The sequence below is a fragment of the Prinia subflava genome, chromosome 5 (genome assembly GCF_021018805.1).
Source record: "Prinia subflava isolate CZ2003 ecotype Zambia chromosome 5, Cam_Psub_1.2, whole genome shotgun sequence".
In the NCBI taxonomy this organism is placed as follows: Eukaryota; Metazoa; Chordata; class Aves; order Passeriformes; family Cisticolidae; genus Prinia; species Prinia subflava.
Genome location: NC_086251.1, coordinates 38,376,834 through 38,402,138, shown reverse-complemented (window position 1 = coordinate 38,402,138; position 25,305 = coordinate 38,376,834). Strand labels below are relative to the sequence as shown.

General features: G+C 39.8%; 3 protein-coding genes across 5 annotated transcripts in view; 1 reads left to right on the top strand and 2 right to left on the bottom strand.

Moving 5' to 3' along the window:
* PRORP (protein only RNase P catalytic subunit) overlaps nucleotides 1–2,583 on the bottom strand; it is a 39,904-nt gene extending 37,321 nt beyond the window's left edge. The window contains exons 1-2 of one of the 3 annotated variants that reach the window (XM_063398904.1): nucleotides 2,499–2,583; nucleotides 589–1,994 (exon numbers count right to left, since the gene is read on the bottom strand). In XM_063398904.1, the coding sequence (XP_063254974.1) occupies nucleotides 589–1,586 (998 nt within the window). In that variant the 5' untranslated portion in view covers nucleotides 1,587–1,994; nucleotides 2,499–2,583. Of the gene's footprint in view, nucleotides 1–588; nucleotides 1,995–2,316 lie in introns of all 3 variants that reach the window. The other 2 variants (XM_063398905.1, XM_063398902.1) reach the window with 2 other exon arrangements.
* PPP2R3C (protein phosphatase 2 regulatory subunit B''gamma) lies at nucleotides 2,558–16,335 on the top strand. Its single transcript, XM_063398909.1, has 13 exons — nucleotides 2,558–2,796; nucleotides 3,476–3,603; nucleotides 4,716–4,820; nucleotides 5,396–5,508; nucleotides 6,308–6,405; nucleotides 8,754–8,824; nucleotides 9,560–9,692; nucleotides 10,779–10,834; nucleotides 10,907–10,982; nucleotides 11,591–11,727; nucleotides 13,346–13,483; nucleotides 15,103–15,162; nucleotides 15,886–16,335. The coding sequence occupies exons 1-13, from the start codon at nucleotides 2,748–2,750 to the stop codon at nucleotides 16,072–16,074; spliced, it is 1,353 nt and encodes a 450-aa protein (XP_063254979.1). The 5' UTR covers nucleotides 2,558–2,747; the 3' UTR covers nucleotides 16,075–16,335.
* A 771-nt stretch (nucleotides 16,336–17,106) lies between these two features.
* Nucleotides 17,107–25,305, bottom strand: part of LOC134551362 (signal recognition particle subunit SRP54) — a 42,053-nt gene continuing 33,854 nt past the window's right edge. Inside the window, exons 16-17 of the mRNA XM_063398907.1 lie at nucleotides 20,084–20,181; nucleotides 17,107–19,292 (exon numbers count right to left, since the gene is read on the bottom strand). Of these exons, the coding sequence (XP_063254977.1) occupies nucleotides 19,080–19,292; nucleotides 20,084–20,181 (311 nt within the window). The 3' untranslated portion in view covers nucleotides 17,107–19,079. The remainder of the gene's footprint in view (nucleotides 19,293–20,083; nucleotides 20,182–25,305) is intronic.

The window sequence follows — 25,305 nt, the reverse complement described above, 5'->3', positions numbered from 1 at the left end:
GTGCCCTGTAACTAGTTGTAATCTGCAGTCTGGCAATCACTACTCATCACAACAAACCGTGTGACCAGCTGAATACTGTGCTATAACACAAAGCCTCCTATAAAGATTGTATAGAATACCAGGAGATGAACAAAGTCAATATATTTAATCTTCCCTTTACCTAGTGGGATTTGCTGCCTCTTTCCTGTAATGAAAGAAACAATCTAACTTTCAACCAGCTTACCACTTCTACACTCCAATAAATTACAGGAAAAGCCCTCATACACCTGTCAATACTCCTTATCTAGCACCCCAGGTAGAGATAAAGTCAGCTATTTTGAATTGCCATGACCCAGCACCATTTCCTATTTTGTGTATCAAGGAGTAATATTTAACAGGTAAAAGAAAAGGGGAAATCAGTAAAAATTTTAAACTTTCACAGTAATTTGTGACGAAAAAAAAAAGAAAGAAGCATGTTTTCATGACAACATGTCTCTTGTGGAGAAGCAAAAATCCAAAGGAGATAATGAGGGGACTCGGAGTTGATCGTGAGATAATTTGAATCCCTCCTGCTCATGAACTGCGTCTTGCTATTGAAACTTTATTTACCTTTCAAACCATAGCTTTATACTCCGCATAAATGTTTTGTGAGGGTATATTTGGTTCTCTCTCAAATACAAGAGGATACCAAAGAGCTCTTTTTGTAACTCAGCACCTTTCATACCCCTGCTGAAGTTAAAAAACGACTGCAGGACATCCAAGGTTGGGACCACATCTTTAGCCAACATTTCATTGTACAGTTCAAAGGCAAGTTTCATTTCTTGGTGACGGCTGGCTGCTTTGATACAAGATTCGTAGCACGTCCGTGAGGGAACCATAATCTTTTTTACTTCTTCCAAAATAGTCAAGGCCATTCTCCATTGATCTGAATTACTCAACCCCTTGATTACAAGGTTGTAAGCCCCACTTTCTAAAGTCTTAAACCTGACTTTCATTATGTCATACACATCACGGATTTCTGACACCTGTCCCTGATGGACACACAGTGTCAGGTATTTGATCAACACACTGTACGCAATGTCACCATCACGCTTTGCCAGGTGCGTCAGCAGGGACTTGGCCACATCGATGGGGCTGCTGCACCTGATCATACTGTTCAGCATCACCTCTTCAAATACTTCGGGTAATTGGAAATCGTCCCTTAGTTTGCTCCATTCCTCAGCCTGCAAAGGTTTTTCTGGAGGTTGTACATTGCTAAACCTATGCCTTGACAGAATGTTACTCGTTGACCATTTCTTTGTAGCTCCAACAGAGGAAGAAATGTGGACTTTCTCTCCAGGTGTTTCTTTAGCCTCCTCGTCCCATCCTTTTCCTTCTTTGCAATCAGTTTCAGACTTTTTCTTGGTAGGTAAGACATCAGTTTCTTTGGGGTCCACTGGTAGTGCAGTGCTGGAAGATGTCATGAAACTGAAATAGTTAGTTTTTTCCCTATTAGGGATGGTGAAAGAAGCAGCAAACAATTGTTGGCATCTTGAAAGAGGCCAGAACATGTGACATTTCCATAGCAAAGCCTGAAAACCCTGAGTAGTTTGAGAAAAGAGTGCCATCACAAGACAAAATTATCTCACTATTAGCTCAGTGTATCTGATGAAGTTATAAAATGAAAAATAGTTTGCACGGGGATGTTCATTAATAAAAGCCCAAGGGCCGTCAAGCTGTATAAGCTTCTGTTTCCAAATGCTTGTTCTGTGAGTTGTTTTTGTCTCTTCGGGACACCAAAAATAGTAAAATCTTCTTTCACAAAAATCAGTCTCTTAGACTGTAAGGACAATCATCCAAAATGAGGATATCTTTCTTTCTACAGAAGATGTTTTGCATATTACAATTCCTGTTTGTTGGTTACAGTAATGATGGGTACTGTCTATGTTGTATGCAGAAAGGGAACGCTGACGCAGCTACACAAAAAGCACAGGATTTTTCTTCCTGCCTTCGTCCAAGTTAAGTCAGGAGATGTCCTAAAAATAAAAACAATACCACGACATCATGACCTGCTCCGTGGTTTCCTGCGATATTTACATCTGCATGCTAGCAAACACGAAACTCAAGGTAGCTCGACGATTTCAGGTGAGAAATCCCAATCCCGATCCTTCAGGCAGTCCCAGGACGGGGTTCCTACACTGCTTCCCTGACATTTTTCACCTGGTGAAAAATCTTCCGTTTAACTTGTTTTCCCAATCCCAAATCCTTGGTAACGCCGCTGCCAAAGAGGCAGAGCAACACTGCGGGCGGTAATTACACTGAAACCCCAGGTACGTGTTAGATTATACAGCTAAATACCGGGAGGTCCGCAGGCTGGTCCGCCTCACGGGAAGACCCCGCAAGGTCACGCGTCCCTCGCTCGGTGCCCCGCGGACCAAGTCCGGCCGTACCGCAGAACCCCCAGCTTTTGGAGAAGTCGCTCCCGCTCGGCCCTCTCTGCCTCACGGCCTCTCTGCCCCATCCCTCCGCGAAGGGCCCACCTGACGCCGCGCGCGGCGGCCATGTGCGGCAGGCGCGTGCGCCACAGCAGGGCAGCCCAGCTTCCCATTGGCTCGGAAGCGCGTGGCGGGCCCGCGCCCGCCCGTGGAGCCAATCGCGTCTCACCGGGCGGGGCCACACGTGATCCGCGCGCCCCGCTAGGCGGGCCGGGGCTGCTCCGCCATGTCGGGTCCGGGCAGGAAGCTCCGAAGGGCAGCGCGCATGCGCGGGGAGGCAGTGGGCGCGTGCCGATGGACTGGGAGCGGCGGCTGCGGGCCCGGCTGGCCGCGCGCCGCGCGCGTGAGTGCCCCGGGATCGGGAGCGGGCGGGGGGAGCGCCCCGGGGTGCCCGCGGTCACCGGCAGGGCGGGGGCACGGTCGGCGGGCCGAGCGTCGGCCTCTCCCGTGCCGCCGTAGTTCGCCGTGTCCGGGCTGCCGCAGGGGCCGGGCGGGTCCCGCAGTCGCCCTGCGGAGAAACAAACTCCCGCCTTTCGGGGGTCAGTGAGCGGGAGCGGTGAGGAGCCGTGAGGGCTGCGCTGCCCGGCGCACGGACCCCGGCTGGGAGCGGTTCGCTCGCGGGGAGCGCAGCCAGCGCTGGCGCAGGTGCGCAGCCACAGCCCCGAGCGGCACGGAAAGGCGGTCTGAGGCTGCGGCTCGCACCTCGCAGCGTCTCGAACGGTGCCGCCGCTGGAGCAGGAGCGCTGCTGCTCTGTCAGGCACCCTCGCGTAGCTGCAACGACTGCATGCACACCTAGCAGTGAATCGGTCGTGTGCAGTCATTGAAAGAGGTGCTGTGCACGTACTCAAAATATTTATGGGGTATACTCTTATGTAACTTAGGTGATTGGTCTGTGCTCCCCTCATTTCCACCTCATATTTGTACTACTACTAAATAAGCCAGTATTAACTCTATTTTTCAAGCCACTCATTACGTTAGAACTCTGGAGTACAGCATGAACATTCTTTTCTGTGTCAATCAGCCAAAAAGAGTGAACAAGAGCTAAAGGATGAAGAAATGGAATTGTTCACAAAATATTACATGGAATGGAAAGGAGGGAAAAAAAGTGACAATATATCATATGCAAACATACCACGATTTTACTATAGGGTAAGTGAAGTATCCGGATAAACTTTTAACAAGAGGCTGTTCTGTGTTATATAAAAAGTTATGCTCACTCACAGGGACTCTGCAGCTTCAAAAGCTAGAGTAGATTGAAATCTGAGTGATGGGAATTGCTTACTCTTAATTTTTTGGTTTGTACAGTTGTGAATTTCAGCTGTTTTAAAGAATTACTAAGAATTTTATCAGTCAGTGAAATGTTTGCTGATCAGGTGGCTTGGTAAAGATAGGAAGTTCTCTTTCAGAGGCACTTAATGTTCCAACTAAACTTTGACATACCAGTGTTACACATCTATATCTCCTGGTTCAAATTTAGACGTGATGGGATGCTGCCTCATGAACATGGTGGGTCATCGGTCTTGCAGACTAGAGATAGATCTGTTGCTTGCATCATCCATCAGAAATGATAGGTCCAGCAACCTAGTTGTGAGATGAGTCAGACTGGGGTGGCAGCACGTGTTGACATCTTGGTATTGCTGGCACTCGTCAGCTTGACCACTCAGCTGCTGTCAAACCTCTCATGGTCACGGATTCCTTAGGGTCTCATGTTTCTGCCAATTAAGATCTCAAGTGCCTATGTTTCACTTGATGGATACATATGCAACTCTCTAACTTCCAGTGATGCTGTACTGTTTGGCACGTAAATATTGGCAGAACTTTCACACTTTTCACACTTTCTTTCATCTTATTTGTTGGCCAAAAGAAGTCTAGTAGACATTCATGCTTTTGAGAGGCAGGTGTACCACAAAATAGAATGTGCTGCTTCTCCCAAGTAAAACACAGCAGAAATGTCTTTTATGTGTGAGCCCTCCTATCTAGAGACCATGGGAAAGTGCTTACTCAGTGAATTATCAGGTATGAGGTACTTCTCTGTCTGTCCTGTTAAAGATGTGCTGCTTTAAGTAGGTGCTTCATTATTGAAATGGTTTGAGACAGTGTGCAAGTGATACCCCTTGTACCAGAGGCAAGTTTGGTAGACTGGCTATTTTCTGTCAAGTAAGCAACTTTAATCAGAGTGTGACTCAAGACTACGTAAAAGTACTTGCTGAATATGTATGAATGGTACTGTGCAGAAAATTAAAATGCCACAACATTTCCAGCTTCCAGCTGAAGATGAAATCTTGCTTCAGAAATTAAGAGAAGAATCTAGAGCTGTCTTTTTGCAAAGAAAAAGTAGAGAACTGTTGGATAATGAAGAGCTGCAGGTAGGAAAATAATTTCTGTATGTCTTGTAATGGCTTCTGAATGGATTTAGATTATCTCCTGTCAGAGTTTGATGATCTATCTGCCCACAGAATCTTGTCGTAAGATGCTTTGTATTTGGGCACACAGCTTGGTAAAGCTGAAGTGGTGCCTAGCCTTGGGCTGGTAATGCCAGTGTGAAGCTTCCTAGTTAGGATGTATTTGAGGACTAAATTCATGGTTCTGGTTTTCCAGCATTTTGCAATGATTTCCCTGGTGGGCCCAGATGATGAAATAAGTTCTGTTTATGTATCACTGAGAGAGACTCCTAAGATGGTTGATTTTATTGCACTGCAAAGACAAAAGGGGTGTGACCCTATAAATGCTAGTGAGGGAGGGAGAGTGTGCATGTGTTTAGTAGCATGTAAGGGACTAAAGTAGCACACACTTCTCTGGCTGAACTTACCATGTGTCCTGGTTAACTGAGAGAACCTTGCATCAAGCCCACAGTTTTGCTGAGTTTCTTAAACACTGTATCCTAAGCACATTGACATCTCTAAAGAGATAGCTTCTTAACCAAATATAAATACCTTTTAAGAATCTATGGTTTCTACTGGACAAACATCAGACATCACCAATGATTGGAGAAGAAGCAATGATTAATTATGAGAACTTCTTGAAAGTTGGTGAAAAAGCTGGACCAAAATGCAAGTAAGGCTCTCTTCTCTTGTATGTGCTAATTTTGACTGAACCTAAGTGCTACTGTAACTTCCAGTTGCTAAAATAGATGGGAACAGTTTAATGGTGAGAAGAAATGATATCCATGTAGTTACTGATGAGCTGGTTACTTTACATCCTTGCAAAGGTGTACTCTTCCTCTCTGAGGTGACTTGTAATAGAGCTGCCTGAAAGAATGGTAGTGCATCCTTTTGAAGAGGAAATTTTTATCAGCACGAACATTTTTAGATGTTAGGGCTCAGCAAACAGCACATTGTGTAAATGAACTAGAAATCATGTCTCCAGTAATATTGCCCAGCCTTCCCTAATGTCTTCTGATGCAGAATTTCCTACCAGATGTGCACAGCATGCAGTGAATGGTCCTCCTGTATTCTCCTGTTGGAGATGGCTGTTGTGCATGTAGCTTTGGGATTGAGCTTTGGGCAGAAGCAAATTATTTGTCCGTACTGGCATTTTTTTAATGTGCATATTGTTGTAGAAGATTGGAAGCTACCAAACATAATTGTACTAAAGAAACTGAATAAAAGCTCTCAAAAGCTCTACATCACTGATGAGTCTTATGAGCAGAAAAGGTAACTGCTTTTTATTGATATGATTATATATACTGTTGTTAATTGGTAGGATTCCACCTGATGAGTGTAGTGTAGCATATTAACACATTCTGTGTTAAAACATTATTTTACAGGATCTGTAAATTTCAAATACTGTAACTGGATTTGTCAATGCAGTGTGATTAGATGCACAGAAGTAGCTTTGTGTTCATGTTTTACAGGCAATTCTTTACAGCGAAGATCTTTGCTAAATTACTCCATAGTGATCCTTATGGGAGAATATCCATCATGCAGTTTTTCAATTATGTCATGCGAAAAGGTTAGTGGATGCTTCTTCTGTGTTAGAAGTTGTTTCATTTTAAGGCTATTTTCAGCTTTATTAGTTACTCGGTGTTCGCTTCAACAGCAGCGAGATCTGTCCTTAACTGCAAATGCTGTTTTTCTTGAGGCTTGGGATTTTTTTCTTGTTACTCGAAGGTGAGAGTCCATCATGCCTCTGAAATCCACCTCTCCCTGGCCACAGATATGCTTGATCTGTTTGTTGTATATATTGTCATTCTGATTTCCTTTATTCAAGCAATACTGTGAAGTGCAGAACAATACAGGTCCATGGCAGGTGTGATCTTAACCACTGTGCTTGGGCAGATAGCTTTGTTTGCAGTTTGTCCTGCACACAGTGGTGCTGTCTGTGTTTTCTAACTGTTTCTCAAATATGTCTGTATGTTTCTGTGCTTGTCACTTACTGTATTTTCAGCTATTTTTTATTATAAATATCTACTTAGGATGAAAAATGTCCCCTTTTAAAAGAACATATATTAGATGTTTAAAAACACAAGGCTGGCTAGCAGAAAGGAAGATTGTCCATTATCTTTTGCCTGTGCTACTGTGTTCCTACATCTGCTAAAGCCTTTGGGAGAGGAGAACAGTACTTTTCTCTGAGCAGCTCAGCCTGCTTAACTTAAAATCTTGTGGTGCAAGGGATGAGAAACGTGTTGAGCAGGAAACATGATATGCAGATGTGCACAATATGCAAGAAATTAGTAACAGACCCATTTTCAACAATGGATAGGAGGATAGCAGGATAGGAGACTTGTGGCAAAGTCTGTAAGGATTATATGCATTTCAAAAAGTCCCACCCAGATGAACACAACAGAGGTTCTTTCAGCACTTTATTTCACCCAGAAGCTGAGTCTTGTGTGTTTAGGATGATGCCTTTTTTCTAAGCAAACAAACAAAATAATAATAAAAAGAAAAAGCTGCCACCACCAAATCACTTAATGTGTGATGCATTTTCCTTTAAGCTTAAGCCAACAACCAAACAGCCTCGCTGTCTAACCTCTGCCATCTGAGTGACACTTAGCCCACCACAAAGAACACTTACCTTGAGGAGTGAATGTTATGAAGGACAGCTCATATTGCATAAGAGGCACTTTTGAACTGTTTCTTCAGAAAATGGGAGTTAAATTTAATGTTGAGTATGTGAATAATAGTTTTTATTAATCTAATCTATATTCCATCACTGTTACAGTGCTTTAGCAATGGCCTCAGGCACATTGTCCTGCAGATTGTCCAATTATTGTGCCTTCTCATTACAAAGATAAATGCTTGTGTGATTTTAATTCTCGTCTTGTAACTCAGAAGTGACGGCCTGACCTTTGGCTGTAGCTGCCGTGTCTGGTGCTATACAAGGAGTGTGGCAATCCATCTGTATATGACTTTGTGCAGGTGTTAATGCAGTGAAAATGCACTGCTGCACATTTCTGAGTCAGTGAGAGAGAACAAATCCATATGATCCCATACAACCAACTGTGTGTGCTTGCAGTCTGTAGAGCCTGGGCGGCATCAAAAGCAGCGTGGCCAGCAGGTCAAGGGCCGTGATTCTCCCCCTCTGCTCTGGGACTCTTGAGGCCCCACCCGGGAAATGCGTGAGCCTCTCCTAGGACCACAGGCTGAGAGAGTTGAGTTGTCCAGCCTGGAGAGGAGAGGGCTCTGGGGGAGCCCTCATTGTGGACTGTCAGTACTCAAAGGGAGTGTATAAAATGGAGAGAGAGTGACTTCTTACCCAGGCAGATAGCGATAGGACAAGGGGAGACAGATACAATCTGTTTAAAAGAGGAGACATTTAGAGTAGATGCTAGGAATGAATACTTTACTCAGAAGGTGGTGAGGCACTGGAACAGATTGTCCAGAGAAGCTGTGGATGCACCATCCCTGGAACTGTTCAAGGCCAGGTTGGATGGGGCTTTAAGCAATCTGATTTTGTGGGTGGCGTCCCTGCCTGTGGTGGGGGGACATTGGAACTAGGTGAGCTTTAAATTTGCTTCTAATCCTAGCTATTCTATGACACACCAAATAAAATATGGTGTCTGCTCAGCCATTTTTCACGTCTAGTTATTATAAGGCAGTCATGGTAACAGTGTATATTATAGATAGTATATATTTATGAAGTGTATAGTTGTAGTACATTGCAAGTGGCCTACAAATTTAGAGATTGAAACGGTGTTTCTAAGCAGTACATGACATGGCTTTTCTTAAAGCTTAGAAAAATGGGAAGAGGCACTTAAAATCCAACTGTGCCTTGGGGCCTCTAGAATAACTTCAAATTTTGGCAAGAACTCAAAAGCCCCGTAGGTTTCTTGCATTGTAATTCTGTTTTCTGTTTCACAGTATGGCTTCATCAGACAAGAATAGGTCTCAGTTTATATGATGTGGCAGGACAAGGCTACCTCAGAGAATCAGTAAGTAAATTCTTAATTAACTTAATGTCTCTCTTTAATCAAATGACAGAGCATCAGAAAGATCCCATTTTTTTTTTCTAGTCTTGTCTTGTAAAAGCTTATAACATAATACAGATTCAGAGTGGGCACATTTGTTTGGATAAATTGCAATTCATATATTCAAGAGATGTGGTGGTGAGAGTGGTGCGAGCCTTTTAAACTTCAGGTAATTTTCTGACAAAGGGATTGTATCTACAAAGATTTCATGTCATAGCACTTTACTAGATTTAGTAGGATATGGTAAAAATCACAAATTATTCTTCAGTGAATTATTCTCCTGTCTAAAAGGAGGTAATATTATAAAATAAATAAAAATGTCGTGGTTGCCACTCAAAGAAAAAAGACTTACTGAAGAAAATTCAGCAATGAGATAATCCAATCAGGAATTATGCTCCCGATATTTGAAAAAGGTACAGTTGAATGTATTTAGATTTACATATAAATATAATGTACTTTGTTAAATTCTGCTTTATTAATAGATTGTTTCAGCCCTAGAATCACATGTGCATGTATATGATCTGAGATTTCTTGCACAGAGACAGAAGTTGTTTTTTTAACCTGCTTTCATGCTCTTTTCTGCATTGTTGCAGTACTGTATTTTTAACAAAATACACCTGAAAGCCAAGAAGGAATATGGCAAACTTGGAACAATAGTAATGTTTAATGCTTGTTTTCTTTTCTTTCTTAATTCTACAGGATTTAGAAAACTATATTTTGGAACTTATCCCTACTTTGCCACAACTGGATGGCTTAGAAAAATCTTTTTACTCCTTCTATGTCTGCACAGCAGTTAGAAAGTTCTTCTTCTTTCTGGATCCTCTAAGAACAGGTAGGTCTCTTAAAATGCTTCCACTGAAGCTACTTGTGTTTTCAAAGCAATGTATAGTTGTCCTGGTAGGCTTTTGTTCAGCACTGAAGATTAATCTCCACTGAAGACCATGACTCTTTATTGTGGCTCTAATAATCTACTTTTACAGCTAATGAATTTCTGTGAGATACCTGTCAGTTGAGGTATCATAGAAACTGACAATAAGATCCTGTTTCATCATAATAAGCCATTAGCAGTAGCTAATTTCGTGTGTGTTTAGGGTGAATAAAAACCACAGCAACCAACAACACAACTGCTTGTCAGAACATGCACAGAGCTCAGGAAAAGCTCAGGAATGGTTAGAGTGATGTGCTTTTCCTGTGGTTAAATCTCTGTGCACCATGTAGAGCCACTAGAAAAGCTCTGCAGTTAGGTCTGATAATGCCTGTTACGAGTGTAGCTCCCTCCTGTGCCCGCAGTTTAAGTCACAAACTGCATGTGTTTTCAAGGTCCAGCTGTGCCCCTGGTAAAGGTCAGAATTGTGTGGGCAGCAGCCTCTGACAGAGGTACTTACAAACGTTTGGAGAGGGTGGGTGGGAAGTTACAACACCATTATTTTGCACAGCTCTTAGCACAGTCTCTGTACACCATTCAGAGCTGCACCAGCAGAAGTGCATTCTGCTACCTTAGCTTTGTGTCACAGCTGGAGTTGTGAAGATGTAAGAATATCATGTCACTTAGGAGATTATTGTTTTATCAAATGTTTTAAGCATGCTTTCTTTGCATTTTTCTTTTACATTTTGAGTTGATATTGAACACTCACATTTATTTTAATCTAGTTTGCTGGCATTTAAGGCTTCAGGATAAGTCCTGCCAATATCAGGCTAGTTTTGTCCAGTCATTTAAAAAGATAGTTTATTTTATCTCTGAAATTAGAGCCTTATCCTTGATGTTTGATATGGGGTTTCTTTAGTTTTTGTTTCTTAAAAAAGCACCTATTTCTGCTCCAAATACTTCTTTCTTAAGTAGAACCACATAAGTGAGAATAGTCAAATGGATATGTTGGCTGACTAGCTGTTAAAATGTATTTCTCTTTTCTTGCTGCAGGGAAGATAAAGATACAGGATATTTTAGCTTGCAGCTTCCTCGATGATCTACTGGAGGTAAAGGTCTCTAACATAGACTGTTATATTTCAGTTTATCCTTTCTGAATTCTAACTTTATGTTTCACTTAGTTAAGGGATGAAGAACTTTCTAAAGAAAGTCAGGAAACAAATTGGTTTTCTGCTCCTTCTGCATTAAGAGTTTATGGTAGGTTCTTTTATATGTCAACGCTTTTCTTCTCCTTTTTCTTGTATGACTTAGTCACATTATTACTGCTATTATTCCTCTGCTTTTGTCATGTTAAATCCTCCTGCTAACTTATCTTTTCAGATCCTATATTCACCCTTTCAGTTTATCTTCCTGACTTGCTTTATAATTTCAGTTTTCTGCTGTTGCTCTTTATTGTGGTTTTATAATCTGTCGCCTTGTTGCAAAGATTCCTCTGTAACCTTCTCTTCAGGCTCTATTCATGCCTTTGCATCATCTTTAGCTCTTTTCTAATGCTTACAGCATATTTGTATAATAAAGTAATATGCTCTTAGCCTTCTGCTCCTGTCTCAGTATCCACAGCTATTAACTTAGAATAGAGCTGCTAACACCTCATTATGGGAACCCTGCTTCCTCTCCCTCCATGTTCTGTGCTTATTTCTGATGCTTTATGAGTATTATTGTGTATCTAGTAAATTCTCACTTAACTGCATTAATTTTATTATGGAAATTAGAAAATTTAGCATTTCAGTGGGTTTTTTTCTCTGTTGAAACAGTTCTTTACTAATAGAGGTTTATTATGGTTTGCTTTTTTATCTCCTTCCTAGGTCAGTACTTAAACCTGGATAAAGATCACAATGGTATGCTCAGCAAAGAGGAACTGTCCCGATATGGAACAGGGACTCTGACCAACATATTTTTGGATCGTGTCTTTCAGGAATGTTTAACTTATGATGGTGAAATGGTAATTACCTATTCTTCCCTTTGTCCACAGCATAACATCTTGGGCTTACTGAGTGGAGAAATGTCCAATGTTTAAAACAAAGTATATTTAAAAGAGTAGCTTGAGGTAATTTTTGGTTATCACTGTGCACACAAATGACCATGCAACATACTAGAAAGGTAATTTTCATAAGAACAAGGTGATAGCAATGTGGCCTAAAAATAAATTGCTTGTTTTAAAAAGCAGAGATGATAGGGAATCCAGACAGCCTAGGATAAGGCTACTTGCAGATTCAATTACAAAAGTGCATGTTGAAAAACTGTATAGATGCACTAGTACTTCTTAGATAAATGTAATGCTTTAAAGAGAACCAAAGTCAAGTGGCACACTTGACATTAGTGCAAGTTAGCTAAACTGTTTTCTTCATGAAGACAACTATGTTTTTCATTGTAAGCTTTCCTTAGCTGTGAAAAATGAGAAGTCTAACTTCTAACTAATTTAAAGTAACACATTATATCTATATTTTTTGAAGCTTTGCCTAATGTTCAGCCACAATTCTTGTCTGCATTCAGATGACTGGAGTGTAAAGTGATGTTACAAATTCACTATACAGCCCTTTTGCCACCTGAGCAGTTTTTTTGTTAGAATCACATAATCACTGAGGTCATGAGGGATCCTCTTGGTTGTCCTGTTCTGGACGTGCAGCAGTAGGTTCATGTCTCTGGTCTGGGGGAGACCAGAGCAGGACCCAGTGCCTGGATGTAGCATAGGCAGTGCTGAGTAGAGAGGGGTCACCTTCCTCAGCTTGCCCCCAAAGCGTTTCCTAGTGCAGCTGAGGTGCTGGCAGCAGCCTCTGCTGCAAGGGCCTGCTGCAAAGCTGCTTTCTGACTAGCCAGCCCCCTCCTCTACAGGTACATGGGGTTATTCCTCCCCAGATGCAGGATTTTGCATCCCTCTGTTGAACTTGATGAGGTTTCTGTTAGCCCATTTTTCCAGGCTGTCAAGCTCCCTCTGTATGACAGCATGACTCTCTGGTGTTACAAGTAAACAGGGTAATTATGCACACAGGGCTGTAGGACTTCTTTCCTTGTCACAACTGTATCTTGATTGGGAAACCAAGAATCCATACTAATGAAAAAGGAAAGTGTGATACTTATTTGGAATGTTAACTAATGTTTCTAGCACCTAATTTGCCAAACCACTGACTCTGGTCTAAGGATTTTATACTTAATTTGCCATATTGTTCACTATTTGGTAACAGTAGCCTTACTGCCACTAGACATCTAATTTATGATTCTGAAAACATTTTATATGTTTTTTTCTTCACTAGTTGGGTATGTTCAGCAGTTTAAAGATACATTAAACATTGTTTAAAAGCATGTTTATGGCATGTTTCATTTGGATTTATGCTTGGAATGCCATTTTGCCTCTAAAATGGCAGAATTTCCCATTATCAGCAGTCGTTAAAAAGTAACTTTTCTGTGCACATTAGTGGCAGCAGCCATTTTCTATTTCATGTTGTCTTTTTCAGAAAATAAACTGATCCCCTACAATGAAATAGCTGCCAATTATAGAGTTCCTGCTTGCAAAATCAATTTAGAAAGAAGACTATAATAAACATGATTGTATCTACTTCTAGGACTATAAAACCTACCTGGACTTTGTGCTTGCATTAGAAAACAGAAAGGAGCCTGCAGCTCTGCAATATATTTTCAAACTGCTTGATATAGAGAACAAAGGACACCTGAATGTCTTTTCCCTTAATTATTTCTTTAGGGTAAGTCTCTTTATACAAGTAGGCCATTTTCTGTGTTTATAGTGTTATAGCCTATGTGCTTCCGCATGCAGATCCACAGGAAATCCCTTTAAATTACCAATAGCCACAGGCTGGCTAGTAACGACTTCTAAGAAGATTTAGGGGGTTTTTCAAAGACAAAAACTGGAAAGATTTCAAAAGGTATTTTCAGTAGTTTATCTGCAGTTGAAAGTAACTGTTTTGATTTTGAATAGGAAAAATATTTTCTATTGATTTGGTGGGGTTTTTTTCTAATTTAAAATTGTCCTAAAATTGCATGATGATGACTTATCAAAATCTTTTATGATGGTTCTAATTGATTACTGCCCATTTTAATTTTAACTGTAATCCTAAAATTCACTAAAAGAAATGAAGATAATGAAATTTATCAATAGCCCTATACAGCTGTGAGATTTTTCATTCAGTGTTATGCTTGCAAAAAGCTTCTTGCGTTTTTCATAGTCTGCATTTGTACCTGTTGCTTCCAAGCTTATTTTTTTTAGTTGCTGTTAAAATTAACTTAAGATTTTACAATCTTATTCCAAACTGGTTTGTGTGTGATGGATTTTTTGTTGTTTTGGTTGTTTTTTATTCTGACTGGTGGTGATTTTGGTTTGAAAGGGAGCAGATATTTTGTTGTTCTGTCTTGTTTTTCTCATAGATGCCTGAGAGATCTTGGGAAGGAAAGTGCTATGCAGTAAAAATGGTATTTTTGCTGTGGACAGTTTCAGCTGAGTTAGGAGCTTGATCCTTTACTCATGTACAGGATTTCCTCAGTAGTATCTATTCAGACACAGGGACAAGCACTCCAAATTTCGTTATATGGATCTTTGTTATTATAACTGTGAAAATAAATAATGTCATTGTACTTAGCTGTATGCTTAAAGTATGAGGAACAAGGTACATATTTCATTGAGTCAGTAAAGAATTCAGGCATGATCTTATATCCACCTTCTTTCTGTATTGCAACAAGTATCCTTTGGACGTGGAACATTCTAAGTTTTCCTTGAAATCAGAACAGTTCCTCTTGACTCTGTGAGTGATTCCTTTCTGCTAGCATTAAGTGTGAATAGGTCTGCACCTACAGCAGCTGTGCTGGCAAAGCTGTGCTGACAAGGCTGTGCAGCTTCTGCTAGCAGAACAGTTTTGTTCGTAGCTGTTACTTGCAGATTTGGGGATGCAAATGTTTAAATAGTACCACATTGAAAGAATTGATTTGTCTTTCTGCTGATTGGTTATTTTCCTTTGCTCTTTTCCTAGCCTGTATTTCATACTGTGTCAGAAATGTAACCTTATGGTTCAAGTGTATTAATAGCTTCAGTTTTGAGTGTTGAGGGGTAATATGTGAATTACTCAAACACTTACAATGAAAGTGAAATTCAAATCATACTAATGAAGAACTGTGAACCTAGAGATGTGTATCATTGATAATGCCTTAACTCACCCCTGCCTCACATGTGGAAGACAAATGATTGCAAGCTGTACCATGAATGCTTTTTTAACAGAGGGCAATACAGCTGAAGATACAGAAGCATTTAATAACTTTCATACAGTGTCAGTATTATACTGCATTAGCCATTCCTAACTTCTCTTTTTTCTAGGCTATTCAGGAACAAATGAAAATTCATGGACAAGAACCAGTTTCTTTTCAGGATGTCAAGGTTAGCTTTACCAAATGGAGTACTGTGTAAAATCTTTGAATAAGCATTTCAGAATTGAATTATGTTATGTCATAATTTCTAGGTTGCTGTATATGTACTTGGAGAGTAGTGGAAATGAGCTGACCTGTCCTACTTAATAGGTTTGAAAATGCCTTTCAAGTCAGCAGTTGCTCTGTAAAATAACTATGTTCTAGTAGTCTCCTTAATAATAGAGAAAATACCTGTTAAATACATGTTGCTGTTTCTTACACTTGAAGATACTTGCAAAGTCCATTTTACAGTTCTGGGGATCATTCCTTGGGGGACAGGAGCAGACCAGTGACTTAAACAGCCTATAAAACTGATTACTGCCTACTGTATATTTAGCAGTTTTAGTACTTTAAAAAAAAAAGTACAAGATCTCCTACCAAACTTAGCTCATACAAGTGAACATACCAAACAAGCTCACACAGAGTTTCATTTTGCCATTTTGAGGCTGAAGCTTCCCCAGAAAAGCAAATTCCTGCTTGAGATGTGGGAGCTAAGGACACTGCTCTGAACTGTAGCTAGTGCGTCACTGTGCTTTGTATCTTAAATGCTTTGGGGCTTAACAGCTGCTTTTTGTAAATTGGTGTGGGTGGCACTAGTTACCCAAAGATCATTCTGTGTATGGTATGAAATAGCCATTATTCTGCTCATTAATGTGTGGGGGCTTTTCTCCCAATTTTGGCTTGTCTTTCATAGGATGAAATCTTTGATATGGTGAAGCCTAAGGACCCTTACAAAATCTCCCTTCAAGACTTGATCAATAGCAGTCAAGGAGACACTGTCACCAGCATTCTGATTGATCTGAATGGGTTCTGGACGTACGAGAACAGAGAGGTCCTTGTGGCAAGCGATAATGACAACTCTGCTGATGGTGATGATACGTGACTTCCAGTGGGAGCAGACTGTATCCATGGAGATCTCAATCCCATGGGCCAATTGCTGGAAGCTGGAAACGTTCATTATCTGAATCAATTCCTCTTCCAATTTATTTCTCTCCCTTCCTCCTTTGCCCCTACATATGATATAAAATGTGGTACATACACAAATCACAGAACTAATTTCTGAAACCAAAAGAGCAAGTGTTGTTTTAGAGGCAAAAATATTTTTTTGCCTTTTTTTTTTTTAATAAATACTTTTGGACTTTTCTTCGTGTGTAACAAGCCCTATTCTTATTTAAATACCTTATTCTAAGTGTGAATTTACCCTGAAAGTAAGAATGTGGTTCTTGGTATCTTCAGCACTGGCCTGTATCCACTCAGCCATCCCAAGCTTCCCACTCCACTCTGCATGGCTTCCTCTAATGGCAGCACTGTTGAGCTTTCTGTTGTGAAGGCAAAAGTTTTCAGTGAGAAGTAAAGAATTTAGGCCATTTTCTTCTATGCATGACCAGCTTCGAGTGTGTAACAGGAAGGATAAGTAAATTATTGAACTGGATAGTTACCCAATTTTAAGAGGTTCATTAACAGAAATAAAACTGCACTAGCTTTAGATCTAGTTAAAACTATTCCAAACACCTGTACAGAGGCTTTCACCCAGTTAACCTCCTGTGCAAGTATTTTATGTAACCTATATTAATTGTACAACTGAACTACAGCCGTAGTTAAAGCTGTGAAACTCTCTTAAATCCTTAAGCAAGCCACAGAAATGTTTCAAGTTTCAGACAGAATTACAGTAGCTCCAAGCCAGAGGTGTTTGCAATCCTGCATTATTTATTAGTGTGAGGTAGTGCTGAACACAGAGTACTACATGAGAGTCTAGGGAAGGGGTGAGAGTAAAATGGTATTTTAAATTCTAGTGCCTGAATATTCAACCAGGATGTGTGACTTAAAGATGAAAACAGTAAACAGGCACACACACCTGTGTACAGGCATAAAGTTTCAAAGACCACACAGTTTTAAAGGAAAATCCATAGCCAACTTCCAGTTCAAAAATTATATTAAATATAAAATAACCAATTAATGCTTTTACAGAAAAACCAATATGAAAGTAAACCACTTCCATACTGTTTGCAAAATGAAGGATTAAGTTAAGGCACAGTGAGTAATACAGTATTTTATACAAAGAAGGCAGTGAGAGCATTTGTTATGCAACAAATAGTAGGGAAAGGAAGTAAAAAAAAAACCAATTGACATTAATTTATTGGAAGAAAAGCAAAGTATCCTTCAGCTGTCAAGGTATTACTCAAGCTATCTGAAGTTTTCTTTCTTTGATGCTATAAGCTGGTTTTCTGTGCATTCCCCAGGTGTTGAATCAAGCTCTCCCTTGCAGATATTCAGGGCTAAGGAGTGATTTTACATTGTGGTCAGCACCCTCTGTCTTACAATTCAGAAAAGGCAAAGAATGGAGAATCAAAACAGATGGACTAGAGCTGATGATTGAATCCTCCTTAGATTTTCTGTAGTGCTGGAGAGCTACAGACAGATGGGAGGAAGGGTTTGTGCTGTACAAGACATGAGTTCAGGAGAGGGTCATCTGAAATACATAATTAATTCCAGAAACCAAGAGCCAAGTTACCTGGCCTGTGGTGTTACATCAGGCTCCTTAGCTGGCAGTGGGAGCAAGGCCAGGGACACATCGTGATACCCAACAACCCAATTGCACTGAGGACTATTTTTAACATTTTTTTTAGAAATCTCAAGGACAGAAGTAATGTTCTACATGGTAACTAGTGCAGCTTCTCTGGTCCTTTACCTACAACAGTTGTCCACAGAAAATGACTGGGGCAATGATAGTTGCAAAGCAAACCATTCACCTTTCACATGCTGCAGTTACAACAGTCAGTGCAGTAAAATAGCCTTAGCTGGTATTAGACGTGGAGCTACCTGCACTTCATTTAGATAAAAATTTCTGTTGCAAGTGCAGTATCAAACCCATTATATTTATTTAAGAGAAGGAAAGATAAGTTTGGTTTTGTTGTTTCTAGTTATTTATGTATTGTGTGCTAACAGGATGAAAACCATCTGCAGTGGCACATGCCTTACTGGCAATTTCACATTCAACACAGAGTTTGTTTAGGTTACTCAAGTACACAGACTTGGGTCATCGATGTCCAAAAACGTTCATGGTTCTAGACTGGTACTACATAGAGTGTCCAATGCACTTAATATATTTACTTTTGTTTCTTTCCCAGGACCACTGAGAGCATGCATTCAAGCACATGGGTCTCTTAATTCTTGGGCTTGGAGTGAGAGCATCCTACACTGATGTTAGTTCTGAACCTTGCTACAGCACCAAATGGAGCAGCTGAGCATTATTAGCCTCAAAGAGTGCTGGTACTTGTAAGTTTTTAAGAGTGCTTATAGCCTCCTGGAAAGTCCAGGGTTTTTTACTTAAAAAAAAAAAGTCAGTGGACCCTTTAATCTAATTAACATTAAATCTAACATTTTTCTCTTGTGTTAACAACAAAATTAAATATACATGCATACAACAGTGAGAATAAATAGGGGGAATATGACTATTATAATTACCTTTGAGTTACGGGATATTAATTCCTATTAATCTGTTCACAGAGAGCCAAGTTGCAAACAATGTGCAAATCAGGTTTTTAGAAGTAGGAAACAGCACTGCCTCTGCAATCCACAGGTGTTAGAGACACAGCGATTCAAAGAAAAGACATTTCTACTTGCTTTACACAAAAATTAGCTCACACATTCAATTTTAGACCAAATGTTTGTAGTGCAATTTTCATTTTAACTGAAGTGCCAATTTGGCAGAATGCCTCAGCCTTTATTAGGCAGACAGACTGAACAGACATCGCCTAGCTCTCTCCTGATCAATAAGAATGGTAGGAGTTTTATTTCACTGAACAAGCATAATCCTATTTTTCCTGTTTATAGGCAGATTGTGACACCTGACAGTTCTTATTTCCTACATTATACAGAGCTTCACACTTAAGGAGGGACAGGAACTCCATCTTGTTTATTTTCCACAATGGGCGGGCAATCTCCCTCATTTTCAAAGTTTACATTCACAAATGAAGAGCATGCTGTTGCTCCAGGCTGGTCTGTCTGGACAGGAGCTTCAGCTTGTGGCTTGTTCTGCTGTTCCTGATGCTGTCTTTCTGCTTCTTCTGACATCTTGTTTTCCTGTTCCTCCTCTTCCTCCTAGAAAGAGATAACCAGATTGATACGCTATTATTCACTATTTACCACTTACTTAGATTAACTTGAAATCTTTCATAAGATCATACCAGTTGCTATTACAAGCTAAGGGCATTTGTTCCACTAGAAAACAGTCACTAGTTATGATCAACTAGGAAAAAAAATCACCAAAATTGTAGGATTAAACTGCATTAAACAAACACAGAAAAAAGACTTATCTAGATAAGCAATTTTAGTTAATAGCAATAGTGATAGATCTACCTCCTCTGAAGCTTTCTCAGCTCTCAATTTAAAAAAAGTAATACAGCTTTGAATATGTTTTCCATCTCTTCTAAATGAAGATTATTAAGGGTTAGGTTTTTTTGCCTAAAGCATTGGCTACCGATCAGTATTGTCCCATTATGCTTTAGAACAAATGGTAACCTTGTATTCAATTTCCCCTTGACACTGTGTTGAGCAAGTTTTACAGCTGGAAAGCGTATTGCTAGCAGCCACCTCTTTACAGTGTTCAGCAACTGCCCATCACCTTTCTCACAGTGTTGACTTGAAAATGCATTGTACAAGAGAAACGGAGCAGAGGTCAGGACCCACCCGTTTCTAAGACTGATGAGCTGGAGAGAAAAGGCTGGTGGATAAGAAAGTGTTAATTATGCATCAAGTGAAAACTGGGGGCAAGCTGAAATTGAGGGTCTAAAGCTTCATCTTAATGCTAGAATACAAATTTTATTTTTCAGAATACCAGGGAAGACAAGTTGGGAGAAAAGGAGTGCGAGAACCCTAGGTCACAGACATACCTCTCTCTTCATTCTGTAATACTCATCAATGGCATATTGGTATTTTGGTGTGCTTATTCCCAGAACAGATGCAATCTTTTCCCCCAGGAAATCACACACTAAAAAATAAAGAGAGGTTTACGTAGGATTAATAGCTAGAAGAAAATTTTTAAGTGGAGTTTTATTATAAAAATTATCACCATCTTTCTTGAATGGTTTTCTGCAGTCCTACTTCACCCACAAAATAAAAAAAAAAATCTGTGAGGTTAATCTCCTCATAGGTAATTATTAGCTGAATATAACAATAATTGTTCTTTAGGATAAAGAATGAACAAAAGGAGAAGAATATGAAAGTCAGTGAAAATATATATGATGGTAGTGTTTGAATTCTGCTAGCGTCAGCTTTGGATCTAAGTTTGTTTTGCTAGGAATCAGTTAAAGAGTAAGCCTGGAGCTGAACTTTAACTGAAAATTAAGATTAGACAAAAGCACATGGGTACCAACTGTACTGGCAGTTCAATCTAGTACTAGCAAACTAGGTAGTATTTATTGATAGAAGCATAATTCAGGTCAGTTTTAACAATGTTCTGTGCTGCATACCAATGGATTAATAAAATATTTATGTTTTAGCTGTCTCAATTTTCAAGCTGTAGGCTACATTCAGTAGTACTTTGCTGAAACAGGTAGGGCACAGTCAAAAGTATAGAATGGGCTACGCTTGTGTCAGTCTGTTTCTTCATCATGGTGATGGCTACAGATAACATGGGTTGAGTAAAGGCAAGCAAGAAGTCAAATATTCTGCACTTCAAATTGTAAACTGGCCCCAAGGATGCAAATGAGTTAGTCATCTTCAGGGAATAAAAAAGTTAGAAGTCAGTCATTGACTGCTTCAATGAACATTCACAATAACTAATTTTATAGATATCCTGGCATCCTGAGTGCTGTGCAAAAGACCAGTTCAAATTACAGATGTAAGAGCCAAAACTGAAGTGCAAAGAAGAAAGGACTGATCTTCAAATTCATAAAGGACTTCTGAAAAAAAGGAAAGCAGTATCTATCCTTGCATACGAAGAACAGATGCGTCAAGGAATATAATTACGCTGTACATTAGAGAAAAAGTGCTTCTAAAAATAAGGATGGGTTAACTAATACAACAGACTGCTAAAAAATTTAGAAATATTCAAAATTATGTGTACAATGACAGAAACTTCATAATATTTGTTGAAAAAACCCAATGAAGATACTTTACACCTTGGAAAGAACACAGACTATGACCAGCATTCTTAAAACTTGGCAAAATTTTAAGAGGTCCACCGGACAAAGAAATGTCTGTGCAGTGAGTTGAAGACCCTTGACAAGAGTGGTGTTTATTTTGTCACCTCAGATGTTCATTGTACAGCACACAACTAGATGTGCTACTGGGATACTTTCTAGTGGTCTTCAGAAAAACTGTCAGTTTGGTCACACCAGCCAGCATTCTTTTCAGGTAACATCACACAAAATGGTTCCATACAAAATCTAATACAAAGCCAATATATTTCCTTGCCAACATAACTCTATCTCCATATGAAAAAAAGGGGAAAAAGTGTTCATCAAAAGAGTCTTTTCCGTTCATTCTTCCATGCAAGAGTTGTTATTGAAAGTAAAAAAAAAATTAAAAGTGCCTAAGGCAGGAGAGTACGTCTCCACAGATTAAATACAGCTCAAGTCATACTTCTGAAAAAACTAGAACCCAAAGATGATTTACAGTCTGTCAACGTGACTTTGTGACTTTCAATATTCCCTTTGTGGTTTCCCCAAGAATTAAATAAAGCAATACCTGATAAGGTTGATGTGGCAACTCGCAGCATGTGAAACCACAAGTAGGGTCCCCATGTGAGTGTTGTCTGCAGGAACAAGAGTAGTATGAATATGTACAGCTGTATGGTCATGGCACAAAATAACACATGAAAAACCTCAAATGGCTTGAGGAGAAAGACCTGCAGTGTCTTCTGTTTTCCAGCTACTACAATGTTTTTGCTTTAAAATAAGAGTAGACTTTTACCAAACAAGTGAAGCAAAGTATCACCATAAGATATAAATATAACCATGGTTTACCTCTAGGAAAATTTCTTTCACTGCTTTTGGTTTCCTACTTCCAGATTGGGGAAATGACAAGCAGCCAACTCAATCCCTGACTAGAAAAAGCTTCCCACAACGTTCTGAATTCCATCAGGCCAAGAGGAGAAGTGAGGTAACAAAGCAGTCCCTCATTACAATAATGAGTGAACAGCAAAAGACTATTTAAAATCAAACCAAACCTTCAAACCTCTGAGGAAGGGGCTGCTTTACAACATTTACAACCACATAGGAATTATCCCTTGAAATTACACCTGAAAAACAAAACCAGGAGCCCTGAGGGAGGGGGAGAGTTACCAAAGTTCTGAGGGAGCAAGGAACACAACATGAATGAAACAGGGCTCAGCTGGGGTCACCTCAGGCATTTGCAGGTGAGTGAAGAAGTTTCTCTGAAAAGCCTGGGCACACAACATGGGACATAAACATGAGGAATTGGAGATCCGTGTGCAGCTGAGGGGTAGGATCTCATCAGGATCCCAGAGATGCAGTGAATGGACTGAGTGCTGCTGTGGAGGGATGCAGACTCTTAGGAAGGGCTGGCCAGGAAGACAAAGAAAAGGAATTGCATGACTGGGGTGTATTCACAGCTACAACAAAAATATTGCAGCCTCCACACAAGCTAGATATATACATCGTAAATTAAAGATTTAGATTTAAATTAATTATAAAATAATGGGCGTGCGCAGGTGATGCGTTTCGTCAAGGGAAGAGACTGTATCTGTTTAAAAAAACCCAAAACCATGTAATAAAAAGGAAAAGGGAAAAGCAGATTCCAAGTTAATGGGGAAAAAAAAATGTAGGCTTTCCCTTTTGTGAAAAGGCAAATTCAACTTTTCATAGTGAACTAAAACATGTTTATAGTTAACAGGCTGTTGTATTCAGGCGAGCTCTTTAATACATACTTCCCCCCAGAAAAGATCTCTGTAGAAGTACTTTTCTTCTGGAAAGTAGCAATTAAAAGTGTCAGCTTTTATTAACTAAAACACATTAGCTCTACTCAGCTACATAAGTATTTACTACTTGCTGCTAAGAGCTGTTTGGTAGTAATCTTTTTCTATGATCTTATTTAACAGCTATCTGTACAGGAACAACCAATATTATTGTAAATAATACAACTACAGAAACTACCTGGTATAGCCTCAGTATGCATGTACACAAGCTACTAGACTTCGGTGCTTTCCATGCATAGTCTCTACAAATCAGTGCAGCAAGAAATTGTCTGTCAAGCCAGAAACTCAAGTTGGACAGGCTGACAAAAAGCCAGATGCTATATATTTTTGGCAGTGGATATGGAAAATGTCCTGCCAAGGTAAAAGTGTAAGCAAAACCAGCTGCTATCCTGCTCACACAAAAGCACCTCCAGCTCATTGATTATGTGCTCAGTTGGCAGACAGGCTAACGAGGAGTTTGTCCAGTGGCAGAAGTCAAAAAAAGTGCTGGAAAAGCTTGTTGCCACAGGTGCATATAATGGCACTGACAGGGCTCTGTACAGCTCTTCATGATGAGGTGACAGGCTTAAAAAGCATTCATGCAGGGCACAGCACAAACAAGGGCCTGGTGTGAGCTGTAAGAAAGAAGCTACAAGAGCCCCCATAATATTTCAGAGAGAAAAGACAAGCTGAACTTCAACGTGACAGAAGTAACTCAGACCCAGAACATTCTAACAAGTCTGTGGTAACACAAATGTGGGTAACAGCTGAGTCTCAGCAGACACAGAGGTTCTATTTCTACTCTTCCCCCATCACAGCTAAAAATCAGTTTGGTACATTGGAAGCACTTCTAAGTTCAGCTTCGTGGGAGCCTCTGCTTTCTGACAAAGCCCAACCAGACATTTCCTTATGCCTGACAAGCAGTGCTTGTTAGTTAAAAAAAAAGTAACTTTCTTTCCAGTGTCTCAAAAGGCAATATAAAATCATGAGAGAGGCTACCTCACAGGAAATCAACAGAGAAAGATGGTTTGGAGAGTAAACCACCAGAAACAAGGGAATGCCTCCAAGGAATCACCTTCTTTTTCCACCCATTCCCCCTTTACCTCTTCCAGGTAAATTTGGGTGCCTTCCCAGAGCACCTTGGAGATGGAAACAGAAATGGCAGATGTGAGGCAAGAACTGGTACTGGGGAAACTGGAACCATTCAACGTGAACAGGGCTGTTAAGCAATGGCTCAGTACCAATTAATCAAATTAAGCCTGTCTGTGAAGTAGCTTTAATACACTGAGCTGGAAACTGGAAAACCATACCCAAGTGAGGTCCTACAGACCTGCAGAACCACATACCCAGATACTGTATGTCAGCTTCCTTTGGCCAGCCAGAGAAGCCTTAATCCTCAGTCTTTAATCAACTCAAGGATGCAGCAATATTGTATTTCTTGACAGGTAACAAGGGACAGTATGAAACATATACACTGTTTATTGCATTTCTCCCACAATCAATCTCTTTAGTAGCTGTTTCTACAATGTTTAATTATATTATTCATCTATCCTGACTTTATTTTGTTGTTCAAATGGAATACACAATGCTTTTGAAAACTGATTTTTAAATTACAAAAAATCTTCATGTATAATTTTAATTTAAATAGGAATGAAAATAATGGATTCAATCATTGATAAAACCAAGGGGCCTCTGGTTCAATAGCAGAACATGATTTTGTTTCTAGTATGGGGCTGCCGAAGGAAGAACACATGTTCCCTTGAATTTTTGAGTGCACCATGTTCCTAAACAATCCACATCTGTAATCAGTTTTGGCAGATTTCAGCCCTAATGACACTTATGTAATGTTATTAACAAGGTATGTAGTGTTTCTTTTTGTCAGAGAAATTGGCAAAATGAGAAAAATAATAATTTCCTGATCTAGGAAAAACAAAATCCTGCATTTAATAATTAATATACAATAGATTTCATTGTTTATTGTGCCAAGATAAATTTTAAATTAGTTTAATCAATGACTGTTCAATGCTATAAGAGGTTCTCTTGTGTAAGACCATGTAAAACTGTGGCATCTACAAGCCAGTGAAAACAAGATCAGGAACACACATACCATTCTTCATCAATAGCTTCTACCATATTATGAGCAGTTATTACTTGGTCAGTGACTGTTTTTCTCCTTAATTCTCAAATTCTTAGAAG

What these genes read in the sequence shown, in the direction of transcription:
- PPP2R3C (XM_063398909.1), top strand. Translation starts at nt 2,748, where the DNA reads ATGGACTGGGAGCGGCGGCTGCGGGCCCGGCTGGCCGCGCGCCGCGCG. An exon ending in CAATTATGTCATGCGAAAAG is followed by an intron (nt 6,406 to 8,753) that starts GTTAGTGGATGC and finishes TCTGTTTCACAG; the next exon opens with TATGGCTTCATCAGACAAGA. An exon ending in TAACTTATGATGGTGAAATG is followed by an intron (nt 11,728 to 13,345) that starts GTAATTACCTAT and finishes ATCTACTTCTAG; the next exon opens with GACTATAAAACCTACCTGGA.